This window comes from Ips typographus, linkage group LG2 (genome assembly GCF_016097725.1).
Source record: "Ips typographus isolate SLU linkage group LG2, UJ_Ityp_2.0, whole genome shotgun sequence".
NCBI lineage: Eukaryota > Metazoa > Arthropoda > Insecta > Coleoptera > Curculionidae > Ips > Ips typographus.
Genome location: NC_138423.1, coordinates 16174535 through 16200055, shown reverse-complemented (window position 1 = coordinate 16200055; position 25521 = coordinate 16174535). Strand labels below are relative to the sequence as shown.

Below are 25521 nucleotides of genomic sequence, written 5' to 3'. Positions count from 1 at the left end.
TATCAGCGGATTTACATACTATGTACACTTCTTACCACATAAAAAAACCACTACTCCCTCCCTAATATCCATAATCATTAAATAACCTCTCAATAACATTGAAAACGTCCAAAAATGGATCCAAAGTATTTAAAACAAAATAGTATGTAAGGTAAAAGATTCAAACACAAATAATAATCTCGGAAAATTACAACAGTGTATTGATAATATGTATAACAATAACTAGCACAGTAATGTGATGTGTGTGAACTCAATATACAAAGATGCTTATTTCTACAAAATTGCATTTATCTGAAATCATTGATAAAAAGGGCAGTTAAAACAATTGTCAAAGTTAGACATTTTGACTAATCCTGCTTGTAAAATTATAATAAATAAAGCCAAAATGTCAACTAAAAGTATCGCCAAATAACATTCAGCTGGGTTAAAATTACACTATTGCACAATTGCATACAGAAACAATTAAGTATTTGTTGCAGGTTAATATTATTGATTTACGTAACTGTTTCAGCAGGATTTATTTTATTTTACTCAACAAACTTGAGTGTTTAAGGTCAGTTGCCAGTTAAAAAATGAGATCAGTCGAAATTTTTATTTTTTTAATGAAAAAACAATGTGAACAAAACAAGTGATTGAAATTGAAAACGTTCTGTAATATACAAGCTTGATCTAGATAATTTCAGAAATAGTACAAGTACAAAAAAAGTTATTGCAGACCGTAAAAATCTTCAAAAGTCATTGTTTCTAAATAGAAATTTAAAGGCGCAAACAAACAGTACAGAGTCATTTATGCGAAAAAAAGTATAATTTGCAGAAAACTCAAAAATGATGCCTTCGGTTCTGGTTATGGGCTTATGTTTAAACCAAATTGAAGTTGGTGCGATTGATCAATTTATTTAAGGGTATTTAGAATTGACTGGTTTTTGCCCATAACGTATAATTGTAATTATTAGTATTGTAGGATAGTAAAAAAACAGGTAATGAAAGAAGAAAGTAATTCAGTTTGCAGCTTAAGATCAATTTTTTATGGTTTACAGAACAAAACCAATAAACTTCAACCTATTTTACCTCCATGTTCCTACTTTTTGCAATTTAACTAAACCAGATTGAAGTTAAACTGAACATGTAAAACTAATTAGGCCGGTTTTCACCAGAAACAAACGAAACGCAGTTTAACAAAACTAAGTTTCCGTTAAACGCAGTTGTTAAACTCGGTTAGGTTATTTGTGATGGTGCTTACAGAGTTTTGTGTTTAGTAATTATTAATTATTATCATCTGAGAAGCAATTTTATGGAATGCAACTGCTAAAAAACTTTTTTTAATATTGACAATTTTTTGTAATTTTGTAAACGGCGTTTAACGTTATTAAACAGTGAAAATTGGCCAGTTAGAATTTGAACTCCAGTTAACGTACAAACTAGGATTAAGGTTTTGATGAAATCCGTTTCACGCTTTAGGTCAGTTTAGTAAGCTTTACGTTAAACATGTATAAACGCCCGTGGTAAAAACCGGCCTTAAAGTGAGTTGATAAAGTCTGGAACATCCTGTAACCATTAAAATATCGGATTTTAATAGCTGCTAATAAAACTATACGTAAATCAATCAATGCCTTGCGTGTTTTTAAAATTCTATAAAAATGCGACTAGTAACAATATTATGTTAAATACCCTTTTACTTCCAAAATTAATATAAATACAGCACTGATCAACTAAATAATATTACAATATACAATATACTATAAAGGAATGCGTAAATGCATTACTTTTAGACTATATTACTTCTTGTATCAGCAGGTTCAAATAACGATGAAGTATTTTTAATTGTACCGCATATTTTTAAGTATACATTGACTACGTTTATATAGAGCAAATTGAATCCTCTTATTCAATCCGATCATGTAAACCGTCATAAAATCCTCGATATAAACGACGTGGATTGACTAGTCAATCCTAAAAAATAACAGGATTGAAATGCTGTATCAGATTGAAACTGTGAAGTCCATGCCATGGATGTCCGATGTAAACAGAATTGACTTGACATTGACACATTAATTTGACGGACGATTGTCATTTTTTATTTGAAGTGTGTACTATTAATCTCAAATTCAAATTACCAAACTTTTTGAATTTTGTTTTTGTTAATGCCAAACAGATTTGGGGCTTTGTTGATTTGCCGACAGGGTAACCCACCTTTTGTAGGTTTTGTAGGTAAAATACATATTATACATATGTTTATCTATATTTCTGTAACATTTGTGACACTGCTGATAGATAACAATTACGGATATGTTGTCATCTCTTTCTGCTTGAATAGTGATCTTTTTTCGATCTTTACGGATATTTCAAACGCATCCAATAATCCAAAATTATCAAATTTAAGTAAAACACGATGAATACTCGATTGAATAATCCTTAATTCAATCCGCTTTGTCGATCGGATTAACAGCCTACGATATAAACATAGTCATTGTATAAAGTTTATACAGGGTGATTCACGGTGATTGTATATTAGAAGTATCTAGGTGTCCGTATTCAGATTAGTATAGATTACGATTGAATGCGCCCTTTAAGGAAAAACTGTAAATAAGTCGGTAAACGGTTGAAGTTAGGTATAGGAAATGTATACATGGATTTGTTCTAAATTTAATGTTCTTTTATTACAAACCATAAAACACCGATGGATCCATTTAAATAAACGGACTTTTGCAGTTTTTTTTTCTGTCCAACTAAAAGGTTGACCACTCTGTAGGTTTTTTTCATTTTCTGTCTCTGGACTTTTAAACCACTCTAACTGAGGACGAAAGGTCACATCAGCAAACCTTTCAGGACTTGAGAATTTAATTAAAGTTTAGACCCACCCTTTTGCTGACAAATTTACCATTTTTATAAAATTACTAGACTGCTTGCGAGGAATTCAAAAATGAGATTAAAAACGGGGTGTTTCATTTGAAAATCAAAAGTTGGTGTTCTTTCAGACTGATCTGGCAAACACCGCAAGCATCTAGGCTACACTCCAAATTTCAACGAAAAATATTGAGTCGTTCTCTAGATACTTCTAATATACCATTAGCGTGAATCACCCTGTATACTACTAACCCAGATTCGAATAAGTATATTTTTTTAGACCCAAAGTTTTAAATTTTGTAGTATGATAAGTATTGGGACAGTAAAATTTTTTTTATTGATTAATAATATAGTTACAATATATGGAAGAATTCATCTTTGGACTAATAGGAAAAATTGCCTTCTACTGTTGGTCAATTCCGTCATGTTTATCGAAGTTATCCCAAAAATAAACTTATCCGGACGTGAAAGTACCTGCCCTAATGATGTTTGGTGGTCATCACAAAACTGAGTTTCAATTCCGATTTCCTACGGGTGTCAGAATATGAAATGTTTGGACCATTTTAAGTTATAATTATCCCAGAAATGGAATTATATTTGGAAACTTGAACGCCCTGTAGAATAGAAACCACTAACCATTTCATGTTGGCAATATCAAAGGTAAGGAATAACACACAGTCGTCTCCACAATACTTTATTTCAGCCTTCAAGAAATGCTGACACCCATTTTGCTAGGGATAACACTAAAAAAAGGGCATAAACGTGAATGGAGAAAAGCTAAACCACCTACGTTTTGCCGACGATATCGTGCTGATCTCGGACCAGCTCGACGAGGCAGAACTATCCGCAGCTTCCCAAAAAGTAGACTTAAAAATCGACATTGCCAAGACCCAATTTATGACGAACTTAGTCTCAAGCTGTAACCTAATGCTAGAAGGAAAATAAATTCAATACGTAACATCTTACAAATATCTGGGACACGAGATCCGAATAGGAAGAGACAATCACACCTGCGAACTAAACAGAACTGGACTGACCTGTACTGCCTTCGGCAGGCTGAGACATGTACTCAATTCGGATATACCGATATGTCTCAAACGGAAGGGGTTTGACCAATGCTTCCTGCCGGTATTGACATATGGCTCGGAAACACTTACACTAACACAAAAAACTATCAATAAAATAAAAATAACTCAACGAGCCATGGAGAGGTCCATGTTGGGAGTGTCACTGCGAGATAAAATCCGAAATAAAGAACTGCGTAGAAGAACAAAGGTTACACGGGTTAGAATGGCAGGCAATAGATGGACGAAGAGAATAATAGAATGGCGTCCCAGAGACGAAGCACACAGAAACAGGGGACGACTGATTTGAAGAGGATAACTGGATCCAAGATGCCCAAGACCGAGCAAATTGTTGGTATGTTAAGAGAGGCTTATGTCCAGCAGTGGACGAGACCAGCTGCTAAAGGATGATGATGATGATGAACCCTAAAAGGGAGAGATTTGTATTTCTTTTTGAACATCCTAAGCATCAGGGGGGGCTTCCTACCTCAAACTTCTCTCTAAAATAATCTATTGTACTTACTCTCATTTATTTTTTCAGCATGAATTAAATTAAAACCAATTAGTGCACCAATCGTCCAATTAATGTAATCTCCATAACATATCAATTACAAATAACATTACCAAACTATTATCTTTGGGCATTATGCAAATTTCAAATTTTAATTTAATATGTGATGTTGGCTTAATTACAGCTCAATGGCCAAGTAATAAACTATGATAAATATTTTAAAACATACTGCTGTCATCCCAAACACGTCAATTTGACAAAGAAAGAAGGTCATAAAATATGTTGTACAGGCTGTCCCAATAAGTGTATTGCTACGAAAAATCCTTTTATATTATATATCCTTTAATATTACCTATTTATAATAACTAATAGGAAGCTATACCATTGCATTTGATTTTTTTCGAGATATCTAATATGAAAGTGCAATTTTTGTAAAAATTACCTCTATCGAAAAGACCGAAAACTAAATGGAACATTGTTTTGGGACACTCTACAAGACAGAAAATGCTCTTTAAAATGCCGCAAGAACGAAGGTTCTACGGTTAGCCGTTTTCGAGATATTTCATTTCTTTCAAAGCAAACTTTGGACTACTCCCACCACCTTATTTGAAGAGATAGAAAAAAAGTTAAATAGAAAAATTCTTCGTAGAGAATAGGGGATTACTTTTATTAGATCTTTACTATACCTTTCCATTTAAATTTTCAGAGTTTTTAGACCTTTTTCATTTTAGTGATATCGAAACAGCTAGGGAGCGGATTTAGAAAGCTGAAAATTATTTCCAGTATATTCCCCTAGCCACATTTACAAATAAAAAAAATTGTTTGTAGCCGTGCTATGTATAATTTTCGAGAAACAGCCGCGTGCACGGCTTATTGGGACACCCTGTACATGAACAACATTACGATTCAATAAAGTACATACATATAAAATGTCAACTTTTAAAAATATGGTCACTTGATCTGGATTAACACACCTAACGGTGACATGCCAATATGAAATCCGTTTGAATTTGAACCGGCTGATACAAATTTGATCCCTATTTAGTTTGCCTTTATCCGCTGAGATCCTTTAAAAAAATTATCTCCGGCAAGTATATAAAATTAGACCAGTCCATTTTGTCGTAAATTGTATGCGATACGCACTATAAAACATTCAAAAACTTACGACCCAGCATTAGTCAATTTATGGTCGATACAAACTCCTGCAATTGCATCACCGTCGACCTGTCCAGTAGACATAAATCAAAGTCAAATGTGTGTGCGGAAACTTCGTATTTTCCCGTTTCCGCAATAAGTTGAACCACTTTTTGTAGATTAGAATGGTCTTTCAAGCCCATTATTTTTGTTTGTAGGTCTCGCAGCATACTCATGTATTCAGCCTAAAACAGATAGCGATCAGTTACAAAACTTTAACGCAAAAATGTAACTTACGTCGCATCCAAACGGAATTGGTTTCGCATCTTCTGTACTGGAAACCCTATGCTCGTCGTCAGAGTTGTTATTCGAATATTCCTCTTTTATCTCTATTTTAACTGGTGGTTCTTCAACGTCCATCTAATCAAAAGGAAAATAAACTAAGTAAAACTAGAAATAGTGTGGGAAAACGCAAAACATACTTGGGATTCCGGTTCGAGTTTTCGCTTCCGCTTTTTCTCGTGATCCTTTTCACTTTTCTTTTCCCGTTTTCTCTCTTTTTTGTCTTTTTTTTTGCTTGGTGTGCTCTCTCTGATCTTTTTACTGTTTAAAATCTCTTCAGGCGTCGAAAGCTTCTGTGGCGGTTCTTGCATAACCATTGGTGACGGCGACTGTTAAATGTAATTAAATTATACAGGAGGATTCACGGTGATGGTATATTAGAAGTATCTAGAGAACAACCCAATATTTTTCACTGCAATTTGGAGTGTACTCTAGGTTGGGTCCAAACTCTATTTCCAAAATATTTTGGACTTGGTTGCCAGATCAGTCGGAAAGAACACAAACTTTTGATTTTCAAATAGAACACACTGTTTTTAATCTCATTTTTGAATTCCTCGCAAGGCTAGTAACTAATGTTAATACTTTCCTATACCTATCTTGCACCGTTTCTTAGATATTTTATAAAAATGGTGAATTTGTCAGCAAAACGGTGGTCTAAACTTTAATTAAATTCTCAAGTCCTGAAAGGTTTGCTGATGTGACCTTTTGTCGTCAGTTAGACCATACTACATGGTTGAAAAGCCCAGACACAGAAAATGAAAAAAATCTACAGAGTGGTTAATATTTACCTTTTAGTCGGACAGATAAAAAAACTGCAAAAAATCCGTTTTTTTTAATGGATCCATCGGTGTTTACGGTTTATAATAAAAGAACATTAAATTTAGAACAAATCCATGTATACACTTCCTATACCTAACTTCAACCCTTTCTGACTTATTAACAGTTTTTCTTTAAAGGGCGCATTCAATCGTAATCCATACTAATCTGAATACGGACAACATTGGGTTCAAACTTAGCACCAAACTTTCTTTCGGCCGAAAAAAATACCATTTCACGGCCTAGGTATACAAATAACGATTATTACAAACCATAATACATTGGTGGTTGCATTTAAAAAAACGAACTTCTGGCAGTTTTTCTATCTATCCGACTTAAAGGTAAATATTGACCACCCCGTAGGTTTTTTCATTTTCACCTTTGAACTTTTCAACCATGTGGTATTGTTTAACTGAGAACAAAAGGTCACATAAGCAAACCTTTCAGAATTTGAGAATTGAATTAATGTTTAGACTACCGTTTTGCTGACAAATTTACCTATTTTATGAAATATCTAAGAAACGGTGCAAGATAGGTATAGGGAAGTATCAACATTAATTACAAGCCTTCTTGCAAGGAATTCAAAAATGAGATTAGAAACAGGGTGTTCCATTTGAAAATCAAAAGTTGGTGTTCTTTCCGACTGATCTAGCAACAAAATATTTTAGATAGAGTGTTTGGACCCAACTTAGGCTACACACCAAATTTCAGCGAAAAATATTGAGTCATTCTCTAGAATACTCTAGATACTTCTAATATACCATCAGCGTGAATCACCCTATATACTAATTCAGATAAAATGCAAGGTTTTGCAGCACTCAGCATGCCCAATCAAAATAAAAGGTTTTGCTTCTTTTAAAAGAAACACCCGATTTTAATTTAGTTAGAAATCTTTAAACTTATTTTTTGTATTTGGGGACATATTAAATCACTGGTTTATGAGACATCTGTTAATAAAGGAAAAAAGCTACTGGAACTATTCTGGCGTTTGATTGATGAGTAATAAGTCTCTGCAGTTATTTCAAACAATTCGGCAATCGATAACATATCGTTATAACTTCAAACAATTTTTATAAGGTTAGGTTAATGCAGTATTATTTCGAATAACATGTTCCTTAACTCAATTGCTTCAATTTAGTAAATAACCATTTTGTATTTGAAATCGTTTTTATAGATTTCTAATTTATCTTCACACCGAAAAAATGTGATATTTGAGTGCACTATCATTTTGAAAAATTAGGAACAGTTATTCTGTGACACCCTGTATTGAATTAAAGCCAAAAACTAAATAAATTAAAACTAAACCTTAACATCTTATAATGCTTCTACATATAAGTTGGACTATATGTTGTTTACATTATAAACCATCAACTCGCCCATCAAGTACAAGATTTTTCATAAATACAAGTATTGACCAGAGCTAGAAGACATCCAAACAAATTTTTTACTCTAAACACACAAATCAGTTTGCAATTGATTAGTTGGTATATATTCTAAAAAATAATTGGTTTTGATTTAATAGATTGTCCAAAAATTTAATTTTTTTATTATACTCCGTACTTTTACTAAAAAAACTCAACCCAAATAAAATGGAATAGTCTATTCACGAGCTTTTTGGATCTACTTTATCCATGGAACTTTCACTGTATAATCAAATGACAAAAAAAATTGACAACAAAACACAAAAATTGTCACATCTTCGTAAAAAAATCTTAATCATTATTTACTCATTCGAGAAACCAGAGTTCTAGTGTAATTTCCTAGATTATTTCCGTCATTGTACTAGCAGCCAATAAAATTCAATGAACCTTTCTAGTTCGACCAATGAGAGCCGTTATATACTGAATAAATCCCTAGTTGCTAAAATTTTACACTGACAATTCCACTCATGTACAAAAAATGCCATATACAGGGTGTCCCACGACGAAAGACCTCGATTGATATTGGAAAAAGTATAAATAGGAGAGTTTTGAAAATTTGGTAGGATACTGATGTGGGCATGCCCAATCCAACTAAAATATTTTCAAGATGGTTGCACTTCCGCTTATACCGGAAGTCGATCACAACTTTCTTATTTTAAATAGAACACCCTATATATTATTACATATTTGGATTCCTCACAAAATTCTGACCAACTTTTGTATAGAATGCCCTATGCCTATCTCTAGCCGTTTTCGAAATATTTGATGTTTTTCCAAAAAAGTGACAGTTGCAACGCTCAACATATTTTTGTACTCTGTCAAAACCGTATTTTATTTTGCAATGAAACTTTGAGTTATTGTAAATAAAGGATCGTTTTATTAAACTGAGGGTGCGTAATGACTCATTTGTATACAGGGTCGTCAAAAAAAAATCATAAACCTGCCACTAAAAAAAATGAAAAATTTCAAGTTTTTTAAATAGAAACCCACATTTTTTATGACGGAATCATTTTGAGCATTAAAAATTACTATAAGTTTCAATTTACTTGCCTATACCTAAATCCAACCCATTTCGTTTTATTTGAGAATAAACATTTTTTTATTAGGCTGCATGGTTGGGATTAGCTGGTACTCTAGTTAGCCATGCTTTTGACACACGGTGATATTGGAGAACTGCAAAGCATGTTATGTTGAGCGTTGCAACTGTCACTTTTTTGGAAAAACATCAAATATTTCGAAAACGGCTAGAGATAGGCATAGGGCATTCTATACAAAAGTTGGTCAGAATTTTGTGAGGAATCCAAATATGTAATAATATATAGGGTGTTCTATTTAAAATAAGAAAGTTGTGATCGACTTCCGGTATAAGCGGAAGTGCAACCATCTTGAAAATATTTTAGTTGGATTGGGCATGCCCACATCAGTATCCTACCAAATTTTCAAAACTCTCCTATTTATACTTTTTCCAATATCAATCGAGGTCTTTCGTCGTGGGACACCCTGTATACGTCATCAAAACACGGTTTGCTATCGGCTAATAAGGATGGAAGAGAGTTTACTAGCGGATAAAAAAATCGGATAAATTTTGCTGTTGGTTTCATCGTTTCCACGGATTTTCACTACATTTCTATTGTTGCAATGTCTCACCTTGAGATTTTTGCTGGCACTGTCAATTTTGATTTTTGTTCGTATTGTTTTGGTTATGGCTCACTTCGGCTAGAGTTCTACTCCAGAAAATCAAAAGAACCAGAAAAATGTATTTCTGCCAGTACAAGGCAGTAGCAGTCTTATTATATTATTGATTATATTCATGGAATTGTCTTATCAAATACCATTCGAGCTCAGATTTTTAACAGGATAATTTTTCCGCTTGTCTTCTCATACTTTCTTTATGGTACAAAACTCGACCTGTTTGGCAAAATCACTCGAGCTGCGCTCTCGTGATTTAGTTACAACAGGTCTCGTGCAGTTACACCAAAAAGAAAGTGTTCTAAAACAAGCACAAAAATTATCCGGCTAAATCTGAGCTCTTGTGGTATTGCCCCCGACAATTCCACTCATGTACAAAAAATGCCATATATACGTCATCAAAACACGGTTTGCTATCGGCTAATAAGGAAGGAAGAGAGTTTGCTAGCGGATAAAAAAATCGGATAAATTTTGCTGTTGATTTCATCGTTTCCACGGATTTTCACTACACTTCTATTGTTGCAATGTCTCACCTTGAGGTTTTTGCTGGCACTGTCAATTTTGATTTTTGTTCGTATTGTTTTGGTTATGGCTCGCTTCGGATAGAGTTCTACGGCAGAAAATCAAAAGAACCAGAAAAATGTATTTCTGCCAGTACAAGGCAGTCGCAGTCTTATTATGTTATTGATTATATTCATGGAATTGTCTTATCAAATACCATTCGAGCTCAGATTTTGAACAGGATAATTTTTCTGCTTGTCTTCTCATACTTTCTTTATGGTGCTTTTTAGTTACAACAGGTCTCGTGCTATTACACCAAAAAGAAAGTGTTCTAAGACAAGCACAAAAATTATCCGGCTAAATCTGAGCTCTTATGGTATTGCCTCCGAATAAACACCTCCTACCTTTTTCGAATACGTTTTTTTGAAGAACATTTGATATTAAATGAAACGGGATTTAGACACATATAAAATTTAAGCTATTTTCTTCAATATTAACAATTAATAAATCACTATAACGTAGTTTCCATTAAAAAATGGTCTGCTGGGGTGAGTTCAATATTATCATTAATTTCATCACGTTTAGTTTAGTATTTGTGTTCTAACTAAGGTGTTTTCTTGTTAATAAACTAAAATGTGAGTTTTCAGGAAATAATCTTGACATCTCGACCCCTCGGCGTTCACGTTTTATCACGTAAAATGTGCATTGGTAGGTTTTTTGCAAAATTTTGCTTGGAAAATGATTGAGACTAAATAATTCGACGATAAAATCCTGAGACCGCAGGTCGAAAGATTTTTTCCAAAGAAAATCACCTATGCACAGTTTACCCGATAAAACTTGAACGTCTCGGGATATAACCTATGAGAACGTGCATTGGTCTAGTTTGAAAACAGGTACGTACATTATAATATAAAATGGATTTTCTAAACCCTGTTATAAACTATTCACACGTTATAAAGACGTAATGGTAATACAACTAGTTTGGTCATGAAAACACAAATGTAGCAGGTTCCAATAGCAAAACCAATCAAAACGACAAACAAAAACGCAGACGGCTAAGTGTAATGACCGTTTATTTAATGCTGGTTGTTAATAACTAAAACATAAACGAGACTCAGGACCAATCAATTAAGACAAAAAATAAAAACTCTAACACTAACCTAGTAGCAGGCAAATACGCCCAAAGTTTCACTGCCAAACAGAAAATGTCGACGTCGTTACCTTTAAGTACCTTAATGCTATCTAACATTCCTGACTATCAAATCCAAAAACGAATTTCTATTGAACGCAAAAAGAAATACTTTTTAGCGGCACACAAATATCTTCAAAGACCCTTACAAATTAGGAGTTTATAGTTTGGCAAGAGAAAAGCAGATGTCATCATCATATTTCTTATCCTTAAAAAGTTATATTTTTGTACTGATCCTAGTTGACAACAGGACATAAACAAAAATAATAATATAACCTTGAAATATTCTCAAACATAAACAAGGGGCCAGAATCTCAAAAATTCATTGATAAGGTTGACCCAAAAAGATTGTGAACAGGCTATACTAACTAATAAAACCATCTAAGCAATTTTGATAACTGATTTGCCTTCCTAATACTTAATTTAAATTCTTCAAAACAAAAAAAATCGTATTTTCACTTACCCGTGGTGAAACAGGCGGTTCTGCAATAGGACTTGGTTCCCGACTGCTAACTTTCGACGCATTCGACGAGTTATCTTCAATTAGATGCGGAATCGAAGTTTTTTCAGGTTCAGGCTCTGGTGGAATAGGACTTGCAGGTGGTTCGCTTTTAGGACTGCTACCAAATAGATTGTCTGTTTTATCTCTGAAAAAAAAAACACAACAATTAGTTAGGAATAATTGGCGAAAAAAAATTATACCTTTCTCTAGAAGAACGGTCCTTCACACTACTCCCAGTGTTTTTCTCTTTTTCTTGCCGCTTCTCCTCTTTCTCTTTCCTATGAGATTTTTCTTCCTTGTCTCGTTCCTTCCTTTCTTTTCTATCTTTGTCTTTCTTCTTATGCTTATGTTTTGGCCTATCTTCGCTTTTCTCTTTTTCTTTTGACTTGGTTTCTTCAGGTTTCTCACTATCTTTATTTTCTTTTTCTTTAACCTTTTCTTTCCTTTCAATCTATAAAAAAACATTATTTAGGTGTTACGTTATGGCCCTAAAGCATTAAAAATTCAGTTACCTTCTGAGGTTGAGTGGTGACCACTGGGCTAGAGTCTCTATCTTTTTCTTTTAAATTATTTATGTTACTATTACTGCTACTATTATTTTCCTTTTCCTTTTCTTTAGAAGTTTTAATATCCTTAACTTTAGAGTCTCTGTTTTGATCCAAAGACTTTTCTCGATCTCGCTCTTTCTCTTTGTCTTTATCCCTGTGTTTGCTATCTTTTTCCTAAAAAGCATATTTATGTCAATAAGTCTTGACGAACAACAAACAAAGTGAATGAAAACTAGAACACAAAGCATTAACCACAACAAGTTTATTAACCTCTAATTAAAGAGGAACACTCGACATGTTTCTGCATCTTATAAGATCAAAATTGCGCTGACTTTCTAAACAGGGGAGACAGTGAAAAGGACAGGACAAATGAATACACCTCCACTATGAAAACATGAACTACTACATTTTAACAAACAAAGTAACGTTAAAATGTATGCAAATAGTACTTACTTTGTGCTTTTTAAACTTCTTCTCCTTATCCCTTTCTCTTGACTCTTTCTCTTTCTCCTTGCCAAGATCTCTATCCTTAACATTACTTTTTATGGGTGACGGGCTTCTTGGTCGTTTAGGAGACCTTAAAAAAATTATTAGACCAATAAACAATATGATTCTTAAACATAAAATATTTTACCATACCTTTTGGGAGGAGGACTTTGAACTTTTGGAGGGGGACTCTTATCCTTGTCTCTTTCCTTCTCTTTATCCTTGTCTTTTTCCCGGTCCCGTTTCTCTTTCTTCTCCTTTTTACTCGAGTCGCGATCTTTCTTATCCTTCTTGTCTTTCTTATCATCTCTTGATTTTCGCTCACTACTTAAACTATCAGTCTGTTTTTCCCTATCTTTGTCTCGCGACCTTTCTTTTTCCTTATCTCTTTCGCGTTCTTTGTCTTTGTAAGGGCTTTTAGTTTTGTTCTTGTCCTTATCTAATAAATAATATGCACCTTATAATATCCTATAATCTAATCATTAAATATTACCTGAAGATTTATCTTTATCTTTGTCATTAGGTTTAATGACAGGTTTAGGCGCCTCTTTACTTTTTGGAACCTCCTGAACTCTGCTTGTCTTGGTAATTGGTGTTCCTGACATTTAAATATATATTTTAGAACTTTTCAATTGAAATAAATGTATGCATAATAAAAAAGACATCCAATATTCCATTAAAAAATACATAACTTTTGGAACAAAGTGATAAATTGTTCTGTGTTATTGTTCTAGTATAAAACAGTACCAAATATAAAATAGATTTTATGTGCATTTTCAGAAAGAATAGTTAATGATAGTTAAGAAACACTTGATACTAGGTATAGAAAAAGTATTTAATTTAATAAAGGAAACCCTAATGAAAACTGCATTCACGTTATCAATGACGTAATTTTAAGATTTGAGTGACTACATTTCTCTGGCATTTTATTAAAACGAAACAAATTACTTTGACCGTACAATATGCAAAAATGAACTTCTCTGGAACTTTTTGCTTGATTTTGCCAGGAGAATCTCTCCTAGGCTTTTGTCACAACAACTCTGAAACACCCTGTATTAAACTACTTTTATGTAATTGCATGAATTGACAATGATTTGTTTTACATATTTGACTTTTGAAGCTTGGTTGGGTATGAAAGCTTTAAACAGTCCTGGATTAGTTACGTTTTGCCATAATTCGGTGGGATCAAAATAAGACAAATTTTGTTTAATCCGGTAGTTAATATACCATAAAACGGTTAATTTTTTATAGCTTCGCTATTTTGTCCGTGTCAATTGTTGATTTTCTAATACTTCACAGGGTCGCCTTTTTAAGCTACAGGAACAAGTCAGAGACAATGCCTAGTGTCAAGCTAAAATGCAGTTTTTATGTGCACATTTTGCCACTACTATAAAATAAATTAGTTTTCTCAACCAATTAATAGAAAATATATCCTCATATTTGATATCTCTACTTGTGCAGTATAAATCACAGCACTGTTTGTAGGTTGTTTTGAAATTAGCCCAAATGCTAATTCTAAATATGCTGCTTTTTTTGGAGTACGAAAAGAAACAGTTCCCAGATGTCATCCCAATTGATTATTCCAATGTGTACGATAGAGCATCACAGGCTTTAAAAGTGAGTACTGCTACCCTATGCCGAATGAAAAAGGCTGGAATTCCAGCTAACGACTCCTATTTCACCAACATTTCTAAGAAAATGTCGGTCAGTAAAACCAAATAACCGCTTTTATGAAAAACAAAGAAGTTGGTAATGTTGATATGCCAAATTACTATTTTCGCTTTATTGTGCAAAAAAACACAATAACACAGCACGAAATCAATGAACATTAATAATATATTATGTTATTAGGAGTAGAATGGATCTTTAAGTGTGCAAGCACACCTATTAACTGAATGACTGATAATTGACACGTTAATTTTAAATTTTGTCATCCTGTCTAATTAAAAACCTTGTCATTTGCTGTCACTTTGATTTAAATAAATATCAAAGTTATTAAAACGGCGCGCTTCAATGAGGAAGCTAAAATTCAAAAAAATGTACTGAAACGAGCTGGGAAACAAACATTTTTAAGATGGCAACCCGTTTATTACACCGACTTTTATGATAGAATATCACGGGCTTTAAAAGTGAGTACTGCTACCCTATGTCGAATAAAAAAGGCTGGAATTTAAGCTGACGATTCCTATTTCACCAACATTTCTAAGAAAATGTCGATCAGAAAAACCAAAATAACTACATTTATGAAGAACACAATGTATGCTAAAACAGAATTATTATGTAGGATGTTATGGAAACTTTGCAAAAAGAATTATTGGACCAAGTTGGAGTACATTTAAAAACTTTCAGTGACATTTCTGCCTTGCAAATATAATGCAAACTATTGGTTTTGAATGGAAATAAACCAGTAACTATAAAAAGCCACAGAAAACTAACTCAGACAGGAAAATCACTATCAGTCAGTAATATTAGTAAAAGTCAAAAATGTTGTTAATTACCAAGCTATGATTTATGTTGATATGTAGTTTTTTTACCTTTAAAACTAGATACATAGACAAAAGATTTCCACTTTGAGTGTAAATGAGCAATGAGTGAACCTACTTCTTGATCAATGATATTCAAGTTTAGGTATTTCGGAACGCGCCATTTTCTCAAAGCATTTGCAGGTTAAAATATGTGATCTAATTCAAGACATGAGTGGTTTTTCACCTGCTTGACGTCATTCTCGATGGGTAAAATTTTGACTATAGTAGTGTCTTAAAATCATGATTTTTTCGTTGTCAGTTGTTGATTGATCAGGCAACATAGCAAATTTAATAAATATTTTAGAAGAAAAATTTGGTCTTTTGTGTTGCTATCCCTTTTATAAAAAATCTTGTATCATTTTGTTTCTAACATACGATTGCGGTGAATCATTTTGAATTTTGTCGAAAATATTTGCCCCTATTGTATGGAAACAATAATATATTTTGCATGTGAAATGGAATCAAAAACCCTTTAATTTATGTTATGCTCTTTAACCCAAAAATGGAACTTTAACTAATTGTCTGCTAAATAGCATTTTTATTGAATTTTTGTCAACAAAATCATTATTATTCAGTACTCATTTCAGTTTGAACTCACAAGTGTTAGTATAAATTGTGCTTTCACTGAGGCTTTTATATTCTGTGAACAACATTACATTGTTACAACAACAATAACATTGGTTTATACACTTAACAACAGGTTGAAAACAAAAAAATGCATTTTTATATTGTCACCTTACTATTAAAATTAAAAATTAAAAACTCCTAAGTCATTTAGAATAGAATTTACAGGAAATAAAAAAAAATTCCAGTGTGTGCTGATACATTTTATAGGTATTATGTTACATTCATAATTTAGTAAATGCACTGAAAGGTATACTAAAGTATTTTTAGGAAAAAAATCTTGATTTTAGTTGTAGTAGAAAGATAAAAATGTCATTTATGACCTCTAAATTTCAATAAATCTATATCTATATAGACTATAGTGTGAGTAGTGGAGAGTAATAATAAGTTAACATCTAAGAAATATTAAAATAAAACATTCATGCAGTTTTTGCTTATTGTAAAAATTGTAAAATATGAAAATTAAGTATTCAATTTATTTATTTTTTTCATAATTTTTTATTTGTAAGTTCTTTGTGATTTAAAATGAATATTTAAAAAAATTGTGCACTTACCAAAGAGATCTGTGAACTGATCAGTTTTAGGTTCCTCAGCCTTCAATTTGTACTTTCTAGGTGGGTCAGAACCACCTAGTTTTGGTTTGCTGTTCATTTGAGATCTATCTTCTGTTTTACTAGTAGAGTTAGATAAATTATCTTGTTGTAGATTAGAAGTGACCTACAAGTTAGAAACAAAGTACTATTAATATTACATAGAAGACAAAAAGTGTAAGAATTACAGAATGATATATAAATTTACAAACATATTACAATGAATGAGGAAAACTTACCACAGCTCCTCCTTTCAATAACTTATTTCGAAATTCCTCATTAACTGAATGAAATGTGTATTTTTCCTTCTGTAAATCATGTATTGGAGGACCATTAGGTTGCAACCTAAGGTCATAGTTAAAACTGATCTTTCTGGGTTCTTGACTGTTTTTTAGATAGATCTGAATAGGCAAGTTAAAACCAGCATACCCTGAGGTTTTAACTGAGTAAGGAGGCTCCTTCACCACTAGAAATTAAATGCAAAGTAAATTCAATTACTTCTATAGCTGTGATTCATTTGTTCAGTAAATTTTACCAGACTTGTAAAAAAGTAAATAATAAAAATTACACAGATAAGTAAACCAGCATTGTGCTTATTTCATAAAACAAAACAACACACCATATAATTCACATAAACAGTGTTTTGTAAGTACTTAGTAATCTAAAAAGTACACCAAACCAAACCTGAATTAAATAAATGGACTGGTAGGTGCTATGGGAAACTGATAGTAATAATTATTCAAGCTTTAGTGTTTTGTCATTTGCAACAGCGTTTTCAAAAATCTAGAACCCTTAATAACATTTAGTGGAGCTCCTGAGTAAAACTAGTATAACAACTTGAGATAGGTAACAACTAATCAAACTTGCAGTGTTACTTACCCCTTTTTGGTTTTTCAAAAGTTTCATGCAAATGAAAAACAACTCTATCTACGTAGTGCCTAATGTCTGCTCCGTTGCAGCCTCGGACAAAAACCTCCCAATCGTGTGTGTAGCCTTCGGGGGTGATTTTTTCTCTCAGATAAGCATCATGTCCTATTTCCAAGTTTATAGTGAGTGTCGACATGGTTCGTCTACACAATACCCCGTGTATTCGCCATGAAAGTAATGATGTCTTTCCTCCCTGTTCATTTAAAGCTTTTAATTTAGGAAACTTGTAACCTAAATATAGAATTATTTCTAGATGAAGGTGCACACCATACCGCTACCCCTACGTTTTGAATGAATACGATCTCAATTCAACATTCATGTTTGAAAACCTCTTTTACAAGTTGATTAAATGAAATCCCAAAAATTAATATCAACAAATCCTATTATTTGTTTTTAGATATTTTAAAGTTTTTTTTATATGCTTGTTTATGTCGTTTTAAGGAAAATTGATAAGTAACTGTCAAATGTGGTTGTCAGTTTTTGAATGATGTCATTTTGATGACATATCGCCGATAACATTGAAATAGTAGAAAGACTAGAAGTGCCATGGGCCAGCAGACAGGCATTTTTTTTAAATTTTTATAAAACAACTTTTATAAATTGAAGTATTTTGAATAACGATTGAAGCATGAATATATGTATTAGATGTTATATAATTTTGTAAAAGAAAAACAAGTCAAGAATTCAGACATCAGAGCAAAAACGCAGGCTCTAGCTAGACTGCTAGACAGCTACATAGAAACTAAAAGAACAATAGCATTGGTCAGAAGAAAACTTCAATGTGTTCAAATTATGAAGAGGAAAAAATTCAAGCATTTCTGTTATAAATCTTTAAATAAGGACTGGAGTATAACATGGAATACAGTTTAAACAATCTCTAATAAAAATCTCAATACTTAAATAAAATCAAATACTCAGTCAATAATATGATATTAAACTTACATTATTGGAAAATGTAGGCATATGTGAAATATTAGACCTGAAAATGGTGTTGATACAGACCTGGGTGCTTATTCTAGCTCTAGGAGCCTATAGTGAGATGAGATAAGACTTCTCTCCTATGGCCTGAACCATGAGAGAAATCTCATCTCACTAGGCCTATAGAATAAGCACCCTGAAAATGATGTTGATCTTCCATGCAGGAATGATGATGATTAGGAAAATGTCATTTAATTTTAAATTAAAACTGCTGCATTTTTATAACAAACTATTAAAGGACGAAATACCACAACCTAATGGAAACAATAGAATATAATAATGGTAAAAACCAATATTCAACGCAACGCGCATAGACAGAGTGAGCAAATTTAAATACTTGGGCATGTGGTTATCTGAAGACTGTGGACCTGCGATAACGAAATCAAGAGTCGCATTGAACAGGCCCGACAAGCATTCCTAAGACTGGAAAGAGTATTTAGTTGCTCGGACTTTGATCTTGGTCTGAGGCTGAGATTTTTGAAGTACTATGTATGGTTGGTACTTCTCTATGGGATGGAAGGTTGGGCCCTTAAAGTCAACAACATTAACCAATTGGAAGTATTCGAGATGTGGCTATACCGCAGAATGCTCAAGATACCGTGGACTGCAAGAATGACAAACGTAGAAGTACCTGATGTCTACCATCAAAAAGAGAAAGACTGCACACCTGGGGCACGTCATGAGGAACGAAAAGTATGAGTATTTACAGTTGTTGATCGAGGGTAAGATAGAAGGCCGTAGAGGAATGGGACGGAAAAAATTGTCATGGTTGCGGAACATAAGACAGTGGACAGGAGTGAATGACATACAGACCCTAATTCATACCGCAAGGAACAGAGAGGATATGGAAAATGTGAGCGCAAACATCCATTAGTTGATAGCATCCGAGGAAAAAGAAAAACCATTAAAAATAGAGAACTGCCAGAACTTTAAGAGTCAATTATTTTTTTGAGTCAGTGTTTTAAGTTCATCTCTTAATCATTGGAAAATATCAATTCTTATTAATTATTATTAACTTTAAACTGATGTTTTAAAATAAATATTTGATGTGGTCTGAGATACGGCAACGATCTTTAACAATCTGAATGACCAACCAATGAAATTCCTGATAATTGACGACCAAAGCCGATATCAGTCGATTGTCTCTTAACTTTAGCAGGCAAAGTCTGTCTCTCTCTAATTCGCTTTCTCTTTTCAACTGTCTCTTCCTGTTAAATAGCCATTCTTTGCTATGACTTTATACCCATACCCCGTAAATAAGTAAAAAGTTCTTTCCCAGCTCATCACTTATAATACATTTAACAATTAAAAGCAATATATACATATATACATAAAATATATACAAATCACTTTTTATTTTATAAAGAGAAGTAAGATAGCAGTTGCGTTAGGGTCTCCTTATCCAGAAGGCACAAATCGCAATCAAACGAATCTTCAGTAAACTCGTATGTGCCGGTTTCTGAAATCAGTTCCACCACTTTCCGTATAATAAAAGGGTCATCCATCTCCATTATCTGTGTTTGTAAGCGCCGGAGCCTACTCATAAATTCAGCCTAAAACAAAAAACAATCAGTTAGATTAGAAAACTTAAACGCAAAAATTTAACTTACATCGCCTTCAAACGGAATTGATTTTAATGGCCCTTCAACGTCACTCTAATGAAAAGAAAAATAAATAAGTAAATCTAGGAATAAAGTAGAGCATTTATTTTTATTAGACTCATACACAACATTGTTTTATTAGACTCTGTACTTTTACCAGAAAACCCAACTCGAAGAAAATGGTACCAACTAATAAAATTTTGTTTGCAATTTGTCTGGTTAATAGTTAATTAAAATGTTTGGAATTTTTCAAAACAAAAAACTGGTATGCTTAACTTACCCGTGGTGAAACTGATGGTTCTGAAATAGAACTGGATTCCCGACTACTAACTTTCGACGCATTTGACGAGTTATCTTCAAACAGATGATCAGATTCAAGGTTTGGTAAAACGGGACTCGCTGATGGTTCGCTTTTAGGACTGCTACCAAATAAAAGTTCCATTTTATCTCTGCAAAAAAATCACATAAATTAGTTAGGAAGGAATAATTTCCGGAGAAAATTATTATACCTTAGAGAAGAACTCGCTGAAGTGTTTTTCTCTTTTCTCTGCCGCTTCTTCTCTTTCCTATCTTTCTTGTTATGCTTATGTTTTGGCTTCTCTTCGCTTTTCACTTTTTCATTTTCTTTTGACTTGGTTTCTTCAGGTTTCTCACTATCTTGGTTTTCTTTAACCTTTTCTTTGTCTTCATCTCTATGTTTGTTATCTTTTTCCTTAAAAATTATGTTAATGTAAAAGTTTTCATGGACAACAAACAAATAGTACATACTTTCTGCATTTTAAACTTTTTCTCCTTATTTCCTTCTCTTGAATCGTTCTCTTTGTCCTTGCCAACATCTTTATCCTTAACATTCCTTTCTACAGCTGACGGACTTCTGGGCCGTTTATGAGACCTTAAAAAATAATCAGACTAAATAACAATATGATTCTTAAAAATAAATGGTTTTACCATACCTTTTGGAAGCAGGACTTTGAATTTTTTGAAGGGAACTCTTATCCTTTTCTTTTTCCATCTCTTTAACGTCTTTTTTACGGTTCTCTTTCTTCTCCTTCTTGTCTTTCTTATTATCTCCTGATTTTCCCTCACTACTTGAACCATCAGAGCATTTTTCACAATCGTTGTCAGAACTTTTAGTTTTGTTGTTGTCCTTATCTAATAAATAATATGCACCTTATAATATCTTATTAAGTAATCTAATTATTAAATATTACCTGAAGATTTATCTTTGTCTTTGTCATTAGGTTTAATGACAAATTTAGATGCTTCTTCATTTTTTGGAACCTCCTGAACTCCCTTTGTCTTGGTGATTATTGGTGTACCTGACATTTAAATATATGTTTTAGAATTTTTCAATTAAAATAACCCTACACATAATAAAAAAAAAACATCCAATATTGCACAAACAAAATACATAACTTTTAGAACATAGTGATGAGTTTTTTTCCAATAAATGATAAGATTGTTCTAGTATAAAACAATGGTTTAACACTAGCAAATATAAAATAGTATTTTATGTGCAATTTAAGAAAGAATAGTTAATGAGTAACAAACAGTTGATATTAGGTATAGGAAAAGTATTTAATTTAATAGTAGTAGGGTCTCACTAGTAAAATCATGATTTTTTAATGTTGATAAACATTTGATTTATCAGGCAATATGGCAAATTTTTTAGAAAGAAAATTGTTAGAATGAAATGCTTTTACTGAGACTTTGATATTCTTCACTGTTTCAACAGGTTGAAAACATAAAAATGCTTTTATATGCTATTTCATACCTATAGACTATAGTATGAATAATGGAGAGTAATAAGTTAGCATCTAAGAAATATTAAGATGAAAGAATCATGCAATTTTTACCTATCTTTAGGAAAAAATACTTTCAAAAAAAAAATTCAATTTAAGAGCAAAACAAAATATAATAATTATTAAAGGTCAATTATTATTAAATATGTATTTTGTATTTGAACTTTTGGCTAATATGTTAATATTAGTTTTATAGTTTGATCATATTTTATTTGTACTGTTTGTGATTTAAAATCAATATTTAAAAAAAATGTGTACTTACCAAATAGATCTGTGAACTGATCAATTTTAGGTTCCTCAGCTTTCAATTTGAACTTTTTACTTTGGTTAGAAGAATGACCTAGTTTCGGGCTGGTCTTTTGAGATTCATCAGTCTTCAATTTGAACTTTTTACCTTGGTCAGAATCATCTGGTTTTGGTTTGCTGGTGTTTTGAGATTGATCTTCTTTTTTACTAGTAGATTTAGAAACATTTTCTTGTGGACTTGATGGAACCTACAAGTAAGAAATAAAGTGCTATTAATATTACATAGAAGAGAAAAAGTGTAAGAATTGCAGAATAACATAAAAATTTACAAACATTAGAATGAATAATGAAAACTTACCACAGCTCCTCCTTTCAATAACTTATTTTGAAATTCCTTATTAACTGAATAAAATGTGTATTTTTCCTTCCGTAAATCATGTATTGGAGGACCATTGGATTGCAACCTAAGGTCATAGGTAAAACTGATCTTTCTGGGCTCTTGACTGTGTTTTAGATATATCTCAATAGGCAAGTCAAAACCAGCATACCCCGAGGTTTTAACTGAGTAAGGAGGCTCCTTTACCACTAGAAATTAAATGCAAAAAATTAAATACAATTACTTCTATGTCTCATTCACTTGTTCAGTAATTTTACCAAAGAGCTGTGAAAGAGTAGGTAAATAATTAAATAATAAAAATTGCACAGATAAGTAAACTAGAATTGTGCTTATATCATAAAAAAACAGTTTTTTGTACAAGTATGTACTTAGTAATCCAAAAAATGTACCAAACCAAATTTCAAATAAAAGAAATGGTCTGGTAGTATTTGAAACTGTTAATAGTTATTTAAGCTTTACTGTTTTCTTATTTAGAACAGTGTTTTCAAAAATCCAGGACATTTAATAACATAGTGGAGCTCCCCAGTAAAACTACCATAACAACTGAGATACTACTAAACAAACTTGCACAGTGTTACTTACCCCTTTTTGGGTTTTTAAAAGTTTCATGCAAATGAAAAACAACTTTTTCTACGTAGTGCTTAATGTCTGCTCCATTGCAGCCTCGAACAAACACCTCCCAATCATGTGTGTAGCCTTCGGGGGTGAGTTTTTTTCTCAGATAAGCATCATGTCCAATTTCCAAGTTTATAGTGAGTGACGAAATGGTTCGCCGAGGCAATTCCCCGTTTATTCCCCATGAACGTGATGATGCCTTTTCTTCCTGTTCATTTAAGTTTTGAATTTAGGAAACTTGTAAACTAAATATATAATTTCTATAATATCTAAGTTTTGTATGAATACGATCTCAATTCTCAATTTAACATTCATGTTTAAAAACCTCTTTTATAATATAATTAATTAAAATCTTAATAAAATAATATTGACAAAACCTAATATTTTTATGGCTTGTTTTTGGTTATGTTTATGGTAAATTGTTTGATAGATAAGTAAGTTACTGTCAAATGTCGAATATTGCTATCAGTTTTTAAATTCTGTCATTTGTATAACAACATATCACCGATGACCGATGACATTAAAATACTAGAAGTTAACATGTCGTGTGAACAAGTCTGCTGTCATGCGCCCGACAGCCATTTTGAATTTTTTCCTTACTAAAAACCAATGAATAAAAAAAATGTAAACATAGCAGGAAGGAGCAATAGCAATCAAAGAGGGGGACAGAAACAAGGGGGAGGCGGGGGGAGTAATATGGCGGCCGTCAACTTCCGGTTGGCACTATCAGATCTAAATTTAATCTTGTCCACTGTACAACTTAATTTAAATTTGCAAAACTCAACTGTTAAAGAACCACAAACAAACAAAACAAACTAACACTATACCACAACAAATACAAACAACAAATTTTTGCGGGTTTGAAAGTCCAAACTTTCAATGACTGCGTCAATTCAACTGCGCAGTAGGCGAATGCGCAATCAGCTTCCGTCCCCCTCGCTTAATGCACAAACGGGTTATAATTTGTATTATTGTTACCTCCTGATACTTGTTCTTTTTACTCATTGCTAAAAACTAACGGGTTATTTAAGTTGAAATATTTTGATAACGATTGAAGAATGTATAATTATTTTAGATATTACATAATTTTGAAAAATATAAATAAACGGCGAATCTAGACACGCAAAAACGCAGGCTGGTTTAATTATTACTTTTCTGACAAAGATTAACCAGATAATATAAGCCTTAATTTTCAAACTGGTTGGTTAAGCAATCACATATACCAAAAACATTCTCTTTAAAACAACGTTGCAAAGTTTAACCCGCCATAAAACAAAACTAAAATAGCCCTTATTTGTAACCCCATCTCCAGGCATTTGGGGCCAATGTGTAAACGCAATAAAAAAAAACACCGCAAACACAAGCCAATGTTGGCCCCAATGTGTGGAGCCCCGTATTACAGTGTGCGGCTAATATGTGTACGGAAAAAGTCTCTTTTTAGAGCCAATATAGGCGCCATATTGTTTTTGTTAAGACGGCTCCACACATTGGAGTCAAAGTTTAGCGGGGTATTTTTTTGTATGGAGTTCACACATTCAACGAATAAAGGGGAGTTTACACATGCAAGAATAGTGACGCTAGCCACGTGAGGAAACGTGCGCTTAATGCTCTAATTATTGTATTTGCACGTGCTGCCCACCAGTTTTTATTGGGGCAAGTAAATCGCGTAAGCATGTGTAAACCCTCCATCCTGTAAACCATCCTTTTCAAATCAAAAACGTTGAAAAAAAAGACAAAGGGTAGTTTACACATGCATGGATTTAGTGGCGTCACTTATATTTACACTTGCGGTTATAGCTGTAATTGTATTTGGACGTGCGTAAGTAAATCGCGCAAGCATGTGTAAACTCTTCTTAATTTAAGAAGTGTATTATAAAAAAATAACTTACCAAAACAACACCCATAATTCAAGCTTCAATCGTGTATAATAAAGTAAATATAGCACAAAAATTATTACACAACAATTAATAGCATTTCACTGTAAATGTGTAATAGTCTGTCTTCTAAGGTAACAAATGACCAAATGGCTTGGTTCTAAAAAATGGTTAGTAATGGCATTTCCAAATGTCAAAATTTGTCACGTGGTGTGTGAAGTATCAGAAGACTACCTAAAATTGCCCAACTTGACAACAGTGGTTGACACTAATGACAGAATTGACAGACGGTTGA

General features: G+C 32.7%; 2 protein-coding genes and 2 long non-coding RNA genes across 4 annotated transcripts; 2 read left to right on the top strand and 2 right to left on the bottom strand.

Annotated features, from left to right (window-relative positions):
• Positions 1–173: 173 nt before the first annotated feature.
• Positions 174–18152, bottom strand: LOC145725216 (uncharacterized). The gene is made up of 12 exons (XM_081973864.1): positions 17666–18152; positions 17026–17252; positions 16751–16913; positions 13541–13645; positions 13201–13486; positions 13015–13138; positions 12526–12735; positions 12214–12464; positions 11975–12158; positions 6036–6224; positions 5851–5973; positions 174–5798 (listed from the first exon to the last, which is right to left on the bottom strand). Exons 1-12 carry the CDS (start codon positions 17847–17849, stop codon positions 5598–5600), a joined length of 2247 nt encoding a protein of 748 aa, XP_081829990.1. The 5' UTR covers positions 17850–18152; the 3' UTR covers positions 174–5597.
• Positions 15042–15563, top strand: LOC145725224 (uncharacterized). The gene is made up of 2 exons (XR_014177204.1): positions 15042–15176; positions 15332–15563. It is a non-coding gene; the product is annotated as an uncharacterized LOC145725224 (long non-coding RNA).
• A 1807-nt stretch (positions 18153–19959) lies between the features above and the next one.
• LOC145725218 (uncharacterized) lies at positions 19960–25399 on the bottom strand. The gene is made up of 11 exons (XM_081973866.1): positions 25242–25399; positions 23320–23560; positions 22699–22925; positions 22357–22588; positions 21504–21611; positions 21246–21444; positions 21061–21184; positions 20802–21004; positions 20573–20741; positions 20302–20346; positions 19960–20244 (listed from the first exon to the last, which is right to left on the bottom strand). Exons 1-11 carry the CDS (start codon positions 25254–25256, stop codon positions 20050–20052), a joined length of 1758 nt encoding a protein of 585 aa, XP_081829992.1. The 5' UTR covers positions 25257–25399; the 3' UTR covers positions 19960–20049.
• LOC145725225 (uncharacterized) lies at positions 23313–23621 on the top strand. The gene is made up of 2 exons (XR_014177205.1): positions 23313–23441; positions 23491–23621. It is a non-coding gene; the product is annotated as an uncharacterized LOC145725225 (long non-coding RNA).
• Positions 25400–25521: the final 122 nt, after the last annotated feature.